Source organism: Cryptomeria japonica, chromosome 10 (assembly GCF_030272615.1).
Source record: "Cryptomeria japonica chromosome 10, Sugi_1.0, whole genome shotgun sequence".
Classification (NCBI taxonomy): Eukaryota; Viridiplantae; Streptophyta; class Pinopsida; order Cupressales; family Cupressaceae; genus Cryptomeria; species Cryptomeria japonica.
The window spans coordinates 363,827,765-363,840,288 of record NC_081414.1 but is presented as its reverse complement, the minus strand read 5'-3'; the positions used below and the strand labels follow the sequence as shown (position 1 = coordinate 363,840,288).

At 35.1% G+C, this 12,524-nt stretch overlaps 1 protein-coding gene across 6 annotated transcripts in view; it reads right to left on the bottom strand.

Moving 5' to 3' along the window:
• Positions 1 to 12,524, bottom strand: part of LOC131079980 (glucose-1-phosphate adenylyltransferase large subunit 3, chloroplastic/amyloplastic) — a 225,750-nt gene that overhangs the window by 99,050 nt on the left and 114,176 nt on the right. For all 6 annotated transcript variants that reach the window (XM_058018035.2, XM_058018036.2, XM_058018031.2 and 3 more), the window contains exons 5-7: positions 9,388 to 9,480; positions 7,660 to 7,743; positions 7,440 to 7,495 (exon numbers count right to left, since the gene is read on the bottom strand). In XM_058018035.2, coding sequence (XP_057874018.2) covers positions 7,440 to 7,495; positions 7,660 to 7,743; positions 9,388 to 9,480 — 233 coding nt within the window. The remainder of the gene's footprint in view (positions 1 to 7,439; positions 7,496 to 7,659; positions 7,744 to 9,387; positions 9,481 to 12,524) is intronic.

Genomic DNA, 12,524 nt, shown 5'->3' with positions numbered 1-12,524 from the left:
TAGTCCGATGGAAGGACCTACCGATTGAAGATACCACATGAGAGAGCGAACAGATCTTGGACATTCGAGCCTGCAATTGCTTGAGGGCAAGTAATTCTTGGGTCGGGAGGACTGTAATGTCCCCGATATAATTAAATAGTTCAATTTAAATAAATTATTATACGGCCCCATACTTAATAATATCTTTTGGGCCTTTTTTATTAACTAGTTAGTTATAAACTTGTTGGTGTCGGCCCGTTTGTAACCCTTCGGGAAACACCATGCCAAGAGAATAGAGGGCTCATGTAGACATAGAGATGGTAATGGGGATAAACCATGCCTTGTTCCCGCCAAGGTCTTGAGCAACAAGACCAAATATTATCATTGATATCTACAACCTTAGTCACCGTGTTCACCAAATTTTCGGCTTCAGTTTGAAATTCGACGAACCTATGAAAAACTAATAAAATTCATAAAAATTCGTCTAAAATTCGTACAGCTGAAGGTTAGCAAAATTTTAGGGTATATTCGCTAAGGTTTTGACCCATTTTGAAGATTTTTTGCTATTTTTGTTTGTTCGTGCCGCTGCCTACCATTGAAGATCTTTGTTCGTGCTTTGTGGGTGTAAGCTCTTAACCGATCCTCGTTGTTTCCCCCGTAGTGCCGCCATCGGAGCTCCTATCCATCAAAACATATCAAATTAGTTTTTCTTTTTTAGGCTTTTTGTTTTGTCCTTAAGATTTCATATCAAATTTATGTTATTTTACTTATTAATATTAAACAAGCTTGCCGGTTCGGGTTCGAAGAACCGGTATGCCAGTACGGCAAAATTTTGAAAAGGGGTTTGGGTTCGTTTGGGTTCGTTAGTACAAAAACATGTAAATTTTATATATATATATATATATATATTTTAATATTTGTGCAGCCTGTAAGCATGAATTAAGATTAGCATGTCACATAGCATCATATAAACAACATAACAAACATAAACTTGTAATCATAGCATCATGATCATACCATAATAGCATCATATACATCAAGTTTAATATCAAAATGACAAAATATTCAAGTATCATTGTTTCAACTTTCAACAATATAAAGTTTAATCATCAAATGGATCAGCTAATTCATCATCATCCTCCTCCTCATCCTCCTCATCATTGACATTGACATTAGATGAGCCAACACCACTTGCACTTGCACTATAAGTTTGCTCGCCCTCCAAGTCATCAAGTGTCAATGCAAGAAGCTGAGAAGCGGGAGCATCCAAATCAGTATGCTCTAGCTCTATATCCCACATCTTCGTTTCCCCTTGTGTGTAGTCATGTTGTTTGTGTGAAAGAAGACGTAGGTTGGAATGCACGTATACTAAATTCTCCGCTCTTTTTGATAGCAACCTATTGCGCTTTACTGAGTGGATGAAAGAGTATGTGCTCCAATTTCTTTCTAAAGCAGATGAACTAGCAACCTATGAAGACAAAGTAAACAATTCAAGTTATACATTAATAAAATTAAAATTAAAAATTACTAGCAACCTATGAAGACAAATTAAACTATAAATAAACTTGTGATAATTTTTATTAATTAAACTTACTTGTGATAAAACTTTTACAGCAAGGGGTTGTAGGTGTTGGAAGCATGCACCATGGAAGTACCACTAGCTATGAGCATCCTTCTTGGATCTATGACGAAGTGCCTCAACACTTAGACCATTCCCATTTGCGAATTCTATGAACTCATTTGTAAAAATATCTCGCAAATCATCATCAGGATATAGTCTAAGAAATGTTGCCTTGTACCCATCAGATACTTCTAGATCTCTCCATGGTGGAATCCTTCCTGGTTTATCAAGAAACTGATTGCTATAGTACTTTGGTGTCAATGCATAGGCAAGAAGATGCAAAGGAGTGATCATCTTATTCCACCTTTCTACAATAATTGCTTTCACTTCTTTGAAGAATTGCTCCTCGGGGTCATTCTCTTTTGCATTAATAGTGAACTTTATTTTTTCAAGCATTGAGTCAATGCCATCATAAATCTCACCAATGCAAGGCCTATCCATGTCGGTATAGCGAATCATACTCATAATGGGCTCAGTGATACTTAGGAGATATGTAACAAGATCACACCATTTCTCATTCAATATTCTCTCCCTAATTTTTTCTACCCTCTCACTGCTACTTTGCTTCCATACAATCCAATTGTTGTTGATCACCATATTGCATAGTGCCACTCTAACTTTCACAAGTCGTCTTAAGACGATTGTGTTTGATGCAAAACAGGTCTCAGCAACCTATAACACAAATTAATGCCAAAATAATTAAAAAATAAAGCCAGAACTTAAAGAAGAATACACAATGATATTATGAACATTGAAATTAAAAAAATCAGAAAATGTAAAATTAAATTACTATTTCACTTACCTTCATTAGCTCCAAATTTGAAAAGGATCTAAAAATCCCTTGAGACATGTGGTGGTTTGTGATGAACATCTGGATGTCCTCAGCCTCTGCATACACATCTCTGGTCCATTTTATTTTAGTCCCAATCCTTTGTACCATAAGATTGAGTGAATGGACCGCACAAGGTGTCCAAAAGATGTGATCATAGCGTTCCTCAACCAACAAACCAGCAGCTCTACAATTTCTTGCATTGTCCGTTATGACTTGGACAACATTGCGGGGTCCCACTAACTCAATGGCGGAGATGAGAATTTCTGCAATAAATTGGCCATCTTTTACTTGGCCCTCACAATCCACAGCTTTCAAAAACATTGCCCCTTTAGGGGACACCGCTATGACATTGATCAAGGGACGATTTTTAGCATCTTTCCACCCATCTGAAACAATTATTACATCTCTCTCTGCCCATGAATCCCTTATGGGTTTCAATGCATCTTCAACCCTCTTCACCTCTTTGTCCAATAATGTTCCACGTACCTTCTCATAACCAGGGCCCTTGTACCCTCTTGGAGCTTCATTAACACTTTTTATCATTTGCTTCCAATATGGGGAGCGAACTACATTGAAAGCCAACCCATTTGCACAAATGCACCTTTCTATATCTCGGTCAACAATGTCTCTACTCTCATTTTGAAATGCGGTTTCTAAAGGCCCCTTTGTTCTTTTGCGTGTCAAGGGTGGTTCATTTTCAGGTTCATTTGTGGAAAAGAAGGGGTGGTCTTGTACTACAACATCGAGATGAGATGGGCCTTGCATTCCCCTTGTTTTCTTTGCAGAGGTTTGAGTCAATCTACAGGCTTCTCTCTCTTCTGCCTCCTCATGCTCCTTAAAATATTTCATCACTGTCTCATTTGGTATAGGGTTACCATCTTTTCTAGGGCATTTTTTGATGCCTCTTCCTTTTATTCCACACAAATGGCCTACTACCTGATAATATGAAATATTATGTTCAATACCACATCCTTGGCATCTCCAACGGAATCCCCCACCTCTTGGAAGTGGGTTTAAAATGTCAACATACTTCCATAAGGGAGAATTTGGATCATTTCTTTGTTTTGTAATTGTTTGTTCATTGCCAACAGAGGAAGAGGTAGATGCCATTCTAGTTCCTATGGAAAGAAATAACATAAATATATTCAAAGAAAAAAAACCAATTAAAGAAAAAAAAATTAATGTTTCATGTTTGAAAATTTGGGAAACAAAAATAGTTGGAAAAAAATGTTAAAAAATCTACCTCTTGTAGGCAATGGGAGCTTGCAAATGAATGAAAATGATGCTGCAGCACTTGTTGAAGCTTCAAAAATCAGTCTTCAACTCCTCCTATTTGATCTTGGAAGCCAAATTTTGTTCACCCTTTCTTCAACTTGCTCTCATAAAACTTTTGTTTGCAACACAAATGAGGTGAAATGAGTGAATATAAAGTTTTAGAAGTCACTTTTAGGGTATAAGTTTCACTTTTTACATGGCGGATTTCAAAAAAAGCTAAAATTTTGCATAAAAAAGTGCGTTTTGGGCCGCCCAGCCGTCCAGGTTCAACCTGGGTCTGCCCGGGTTCGACCTGGTTCGATCTTGGTCTACCCGGGTTCGAACCAGGTCGAACCCCCTCTGGGAAATTCGAACCCTGGTCGAACCAAGGCCGGACCAGACCCGAACCAGGGGCCCGAACTGTACCGGACCCGAACCAGGGAGGGGGGGAGGCGAACCCGTAAGCTAGATATTAAATAGATCAAAGATTTCATATTAAATTTATGTTATTTTAAATTTACTTATTAATATTAAATAGATTTAGATTTATTAATTAATATTAAATAAACATATTTTATATATTTAAAAATTATAATAATTTATTTTTATTTATATTAAATAAAAATTTTACATATATTTAAAACTAATAATAATTTATATAAGGCAAATTAATGTCGAATTTTTTTCCCTTGCCAAATTTTATCTAAACTTTATAGTTGTCGAACTCTAACTTGAATTCAAACGCGGTGACATAGTCTACAACTAATCTTGGATAATCTATATGAAGGCACCACCAAATTACAAGAAGGTGCAATTTCTATCATCATATCATGATGCAAGCACATCAAAAAGTTTAAGGATGATATCAAGGAATTTTTCTAAGGGATCTTTGACATAGTATATAGAAGCCCTAGACCATTGGCATCAATCGTGATATTTGTAAGGAAAAAGGATGGTACCCTTTGAAGGTGCATCGACTACCAAGCCTTTGAGCAGAAGAGAAACAGTCTAAGGTTGTTTGTGGAGAAGCAATTTCAAGGAAGGGAGATTGTAGTATCCCCATCTAATCTTTGAAACCAATCAAACAAAAGAAACCTTTTGGGTCCAAGCAAGGCGGGCTTTGGACACCTCCACGATAGTCAATAGCAAAACAATAATTAGAATTACCTCGAATAAAGTAATTTCAATATGCAGCAAACAAGTTCTGCTGGAGAAAGCTCCTTCTATTATCTTTATAAATGAAGTTGATAGCATACAAGACCAAGTAAGATTATTGGCAAGCATATGAGCAAGTTTGTTGGGAAATTGTCGTTAATGACAAATGGCATCTATGTCAAGGAAATCACACGGGTAGAAAGCAATAACATTCAAAGAAGATTAATCCAGGCCATCGATCATTGAGTCAGCTTCATAGGGAGCCCTGGCTGATTCTTATCAAACACAATGTTAGGCAAGTAAAGAAATAATATGGGCCAATTCCATTTTGTCAAAGAGCATATATGCAATTGATAAGAATTTTTATGCAGCGATGTGTAATCCAAGATGCAACGAAGTTAGAAGACATACAACAATAGATGGCATTAATCAGAAAGATGAATTTCATCAGGGGCGAGTTTCTTTTATGGCATTAATCTTTATATTGTCAACTTCACTGAAAGAACAACAGTGACTCATATGCCAACAACCATATTGAGAATGAAATAACAACTCATATGTTTATGACATCGAATTTACTTAGAGTAAAAATGCAACAGTTTGTTTAGAATTAACAACAACAAATAGAATATCACTGATATCATTCGAAAAACATGCCATCGCTATCTATAAGGGACAAACCGAGTCATTGGACAAGTAATCATTGTCAAAGGAGTAATTCAGATTGAATTCCCTTCAAACAAGAGATTACCTCTAGATTATCGCTGCCCAAGAAATTAAAGGTCTTACCGTCTTATGAAAGGGTAAATCAAATCAATCAAAGCAGTGATTAGTTAAATTAACAATATTGATCATTAACAAAGAGATCTGACCCGATTAGAAGTAGTACTAGTTAAGTCGGTGAGACACAATTGAGGAGATACAACTCCTCACATCATGACTACCTGAAGTGCTATTAATAGATGACTATATGATCTTCTAAGGCATCAGATTTTGATTATTTTTATTTGATTCATAGAATATTGCTAAGGAAGCCAGGTGAAGGTGGTGCATCTACCCTCTTGCAAGGCTATAGACGCACGAGATTCAAATATTAAGTAAGCAGAGACAGCGTCCACCTTCTCACACGAGCACAAGGATTGAGATCAGACACAATGAATTGATTCAAACATAACCTTTCATCCTCCCATCGTATGATATAAGGAAAACAGTTCAGGCATTGTGATCTTAAGATTAAAGGATCAAAGACACATTCTTGTGAACATAGCATAGGGAATTTTATAAATATATATTTATATTAATATCAGTATTCTTATATATAATAGTTGAATCAATAACCAATTCTTCTTGGAATCTTATAATCAAAACTTACCATAACTTGTTGATAAAGTATCTCATATTCATACAAATTGAAGCATGTTCAAGTCAATCTATAAATCATAAGTATAACTATATGACAAAGTTGGGAAAAGCATAGAAGGGGACATTACAACTGACTAGTGCTAACAATGTTCCAAAACTGTAGGTTGAAAAACACAATGGATCATTTCAGGCCATATGTTGGAATTATTGCCTGCATAAGTGCATTCACAACAAAATCTCAAGGTTTTTCTACAAATTTGAATTGCAACATGCTCTAATGACAGAGAATGCCCAATTTGCATACCTAGTGCTATTTGTTCAATTTGAAGACAACTTCTCCTCATAGAGACTTGAATCTGGATTCTATTGTTTTAAAAGGCGATTCAAAAAAGCACAATTGAAAGTGTTTTTTGTTCGGTGGCCTAACTTTCAGCAACTCTGAGCATGAGAATTAGGTAAATCATCAGGAGTTAATGGAATAAAAGTTGGAGAACCAAGAGATTTGATGACTCTTTTAGGGAAGGATTTGCAGATTTGTTGTATTTTGACCCATCCGATTCACCAACCAACAAATTGGTGACTTTGCTAGGGACTCAGAAGTTTGTTGTGGGAATCTCAATTGTCTACATCCAATATTTTGCCAACAGTTCTATTAGATATATTATTTTACTTTCCCTTCTTAGATTTGGCAACTCTTTTGGGGAAGGATTTGCAGATTTGTTGTATTATGACCCATCCGATTCACTAACCAACCAAAAATTGTGGTTTTCATAGCCACTTGACTCTAGATTCTGTTGGTTTTCTTTCAATCAAAAGTATAAAGATCCTTTTCCTTCAAATGAAGAGTACCTTATCCTTTTTCTCTAGGTGAATCCAAAAAGGCGCGCCTTTAGTTTTATTCAACATGTACATGAAAAATCCCCCAAAAATGTAAAAATTGAAAATAAGCAAGTATATATTGTCCAAATCAAGGTTTTAGGTTTTATTTTTGTTTACAAGGAACTTCCCCATTTGTTCCATTTTGTGCCACACTAAAAGGTGCACATTTACTTGTTAACAAATGTGAGTCTTCTAATCTTCTTCTTAACATATAACAAATAACTTCTTATTCATCCCTTAGAAACAACAAACATCACTTGAAATAGACAAGCAACAAGGGCACAATCATGACAGAAAGCTTTAGTCTGAAACAATTTGACAAGTGGACATGACACATGTTATAGAATTGAATTATACCTATCATCCATAGGGACGCATGAAATGCTAATATCTGCACCACTACTTCTATGATTCTGCAGATGGAAATAGAACATTTTAGTATTCAAAAGTAAATAATTTGATTCAAACAATGAAGTTTAACAGATTTTAAAAATTTCAAGAGAAATCTGATAAATTTTACATGAATAGCCATCTGAAGGGTACATATTTAGAAGCTAAGATATTAAAATCAGGAAACCTGAACGAAGTCCATGTAATCCATACGGTACAAGTGATCTCCAGATAGGATCAGGACATCCTCAATTTCCTTACTTCTTGCATCCTACAATACAAGTAATCATATAACAAACAGTTAATTTTTCCAGTAAGCTCAAAGTTCCTAGAAAACAATTAAATAGAAATAAAATAAAATTGTTTTCCATGTTCTTGGATTCACAGGTGCATCTAATCCAGATTCCTCAAGATCCTCCTATGTAACTTGTGTATTGAACTTGATTGCATTACACATCTGTTCTTACATTCTTGTTCTCTAGTATTTTCCTTGGGATTCTGAAAAATGGGTTGTAACTTATAACATACTTCTTTTGACCATATATGAGACATAGGTGTATTCTAATATGATATATAGCTTTCCACATATCGTAATATCATGGAATATTATCGGATGGTCCTTCATTTTCCTCCACAAAATTTGTATTACATTGCATGACACTCCAATTACATATTCCATCTGAAATGGCAATTCAAGTTTCTATACTTAATGATCTTGTTTATTTGGATTTATCTTTCCAAAGAGAAAGGAGCAAATTCCTTGAAATTTCTATGTTGCTCCTTAGTTTCTGGTGTCATGCATTTAATACAATAAGTTTTCTTTTGAGAGTAAATTCAAAGTGTAATATTTTCTTCCTTGAAATTTTACATTATCAGAGTACCTATGGTTTAGAGTGAAAACCAAGTAATATTTGACTCATGTAGATGCTTCCTAGGAAGATGGATGCTAAGACCAAAGTAACTTCTATCACACTATCACAAAAGAAAATCATTTTTTTCCATATTGCTGCCCCTAGTCATAGTCCCTGGCATGTTGAAAAGTTTGTTGAAATGGTGTTCACACAAGCATTCAGTTTAAATGGGATTCAATTTAAAAGAGGGAAAGAAGAATAGCATAGGAAGAGAGAGTGATAACATAATTCTAGAAGAAAAGGAAGTAGCTTGAAAAGAGAGAAAAAAGCTGTTGCAATTTGGAAATGTGAGGATATAAGGGGCTTCTGCTGCGATAAATAAAATGAAGGGCTTGGAAGCAAGTGCAAAGGGTTTGCAGATCACTGTTAGCACAAGGAAGAGACCACTTTTCCTTTCCATTCACATTCTCTGTTAATTTGTATATGAACCTTGCCCATCTCTTTGGCTTCTTTCAATGGAAATTGAGTATCTGTAAATTCAATAATAGCCTGAAAGCCAAGCATTTTAAAACTGAGAACAGTAATCTTGGAAATGTTTTCATTTAAAACCTATTCCTGCTTCTGTTTTGCTACCTTGGTTATGTATTATATTTCAAACTCACAGTACACACTTTGATGAAGCTATCATCAATAGCTAAGAAGCAATTTAGACAGTTTATGAAATAGCTGTATATCCAACTTTACAAAAAGTGGAGAATCAGAAATAAATAAATTAAATTAGATTATAGCCTCTCTTGACCTTTTAACACATGCTGTGAATAAATTCTGTTTTGTCCTTTGAAACAGACTGCCACAGTGACTTGATTCTGTTTCTCTTGCATTTACCAATGTAAAAATGGGTTTTCTGAGCCAGAACAACACATTGAAGCACCAGGGAGACAAAAAGAACTTTAAAGGGTAACTAATGCTCCAAATTTATCTATATATTTGATCATATGTTGAAAACCCACTCAATTTTAACAACATAGAAAAGAACAAGTGATAACCATCAGTTATGTGAGTACCTCAAAAAGCCAATGAAATTGACGTACAGCGTCTGCAGTACCTTGAAACCAATTTTTTCCCCTCTCTCCAGGTCTTTGAGTAGCAGCCAAGGCCTTGTTCAGGAGAAAGTAATTGTTTGATTAGACTATGATATTGGTCCAACATTTACATTTTAAATCAATGCACCAATTTTTCCAAAAACAAACTGCTAACAGTTTAATAAGGCCAATCAAATAAAAAAGAAACTTGCTCTTCACTAGGAATTTCATTTTTTGAAATAAAAACAAATGTTGTCTATCAAATCCATTCCCTATTTTGTTTATACAGTCAAATGACAATACAGAACATCCGATTTTACATAAACATTTATTTATGTCCATAATTGTGGAAATGACTTAAAATTGTTGGTTTTTTATGATCAGATTTGCAATACACAGAAACACAGAAATACAACACATGAACAAAATAGAACACACCACATATCCTGGAAAACCCTCCTTCTCGAGGGAGAAAAACCCAGCCAAGAATATATCTCTTATATTAAATTGATTGATCAAAATGAAATGATCATCACCTTCTATATATACAAAGTAAGGTGCCTTTTCTCAAGTAAGGTGACTCTTCACAAGAGTCAGCCTCATTCAAGAACCAAGGTGACTTTTCATCTTGGGTCGGCCCTTATAAATATAAAATAATAATTTGCAATAGGCCGACTTGCTTCTAGGAATACCTCCTGCAGCTATAAAACACTAACAAAAATGATTGATACAACCTGTTCATCAGAAACAAGAAAACAGCCAAGTTTCAAATTTTATCTAGTATGTTCATCAAATGGTTCAACTAGAGTTGGAAAACATGAATAAACAAAAGAGACATGTATCTGGCAGGTGTCTAAAAAGATGATTCTCTATCACCTAAAACAACATATTGCAATGAGCTCAAAAAATAATTCAACAAAAACAACCAAGATAAAAGCATTATCACTGTGCCTATTGTACAGAAATTTTATTATTTATGCATAAAGGTAAATTTGGAGGCTTCTAAAATTAGAACAATATGTGACATTTCTTAGCATTTAGATTTGTCTTGTGAAAAACAATACAAAACAAAATATAGCATGACATAAAATCTCTCTTCAATGTCAGAGAGGAAGCTCCCTAAGATCTAAACTGATCTAAACATAAGCTAAACTCATCCTAGACAAAAAGATCTAGAAAAGATATACAGATGTGCACACTTTACAATATTACCCAAGGAGGTTTGCATAAAAGAAACAACTATTTGCCTATGTTTTTTGTGGTGGATACAAGCACAAGGCTATTAACAGCCATGCCTTGCAAACAAGTTTTTCAGACATTGAAGGAGGGAAACTTAATTGAAAGGCACAAATAACACAACTTCTTCCTACTGGCTTAAAAAAGACCAATAATTCACTGCAAACAAGATCCAAAGGAGCAACAATTTGAACAAGGAACAAATGCACAATTCTAGGAATTCAATTTCTAATTGTATAGAAAGCTATCATTTAATAAAAAAAGATATTCAATACAAAGCTTGACAAAGTTAGTTCCAACTTAATCTAAGGAAATACAAGCATACGGGAACTAGCTTGAACAGCAATTTCAATAACTAAACCATAGCTTTAATCATTATCACAATTTTTTTTTTGTTCAAGGCACTTATTTATAGGTTACAAATCCCCAATTTCTAGGACTTTAAAACAATCTTATTCAATCTCCAGAATAAAGTTTTAAAGAAAATGCTTAAAGGTTGTTGAAACATTGTAAAAAAATAATCTTTGAACCAAATCTAATCTAAACAAATAATAAAATAATACAAAATATAGGTTTGCACCTTTTCCTAGAAATAGAACACCATTAATAACGACTTTCAAAATTAGCCGTCACTGAAAATAGCAAATTAGCATATGAATGGTCTCCATGATTTTGAAGCATTTTCATTATTGCAACCTTGAAGGAATTCTCTAACGAACTAAAAACCTTGAAGCCCCATGGAAAATTCACCAACCTAACCTAATGACTCAAATCCAATGTATTGTTGTTTTGTATTTCTTTTTTTTTCTTCCCCTTTGTAGGGCCCTTCTAGGTTTATCTTCCTAGAAATTTCTATTGTAAACAATTCTCTTGAGTTCCATTGACCTACCTTGGTCAGACATGGACATTGGCATCTTTTCTTCTTTTTTTTCTTCTACTTTCTAGGGCTTTGAATAGAGTAGAGGTTGAAGAGGCAAACCCTTGATGATATATGTTAGACCCTTAAATCTAGAGCCTATTGTAACAAAAGTTTGCACCGTTGCTAAGCTATCAACTCAGCAACCTTGTGAAACGTGGAACCAACCCCAAAGTGTGGGACCTTGCACAAGGGGGTTGAATCTCTGGAGAAGGTCGGTTTCCTTCTCAGTCCAAGTGAAGGTGTTTAACCAACTCAGCACTCCAAATTCTACTTCTAAACCTATCCTAACAGCTTGCAGAGGAAAAGGGGAGAAGGAAATGCAAAAAATGAAAGGAGGTGATGCACCAAGATAAGAGATATTTCTCTCCCCACCCAGAAGTGACACAAAGAATCAATCGAAATACCCAAGAGATGCACAAACTTCAGTTGAATGAATGATACCAAACACATGTATGGAGGTTAGAATTTGTTGAATGTCAAGAAGGGAGCAAGTTTCCCACAAGTCACACTCCGAAACAAGTTAACACAACATATACATGAGAGAAAAGCCACAAAACGTACACAACATGCAAAAGTTGAAGGGAGGCAAGAATGATAATTTCAATTCATTCTAAGGCCAATGGACAAACTTACAGTTGTAGAAATGCAAGAAATATACAAGTCTTTAAGAGAAGTGAAAGAGAAAAGAATAGCTACAAGTCAGCAGGGAGAGAACCCATTACAATGAGGCTTAACAACCTATATATAGAAAACTGGTCGTATAAGAGACACCAATGGTCAAGAAGAGAAAACCTTGAACCTTGTGTGTGCATAGAAATGTCAGTTAGGGAAGGCAGGAGAGTGCACAAACCTGACATGGCATACATGCAAGCAATCTGGCCATACCTTGACAAGGCAATCCCAAGAAGAAAAGTACTTCTAGAAGGTGGATTGTCTGACATTGCAAAGTTAGGGCATGTAGGCC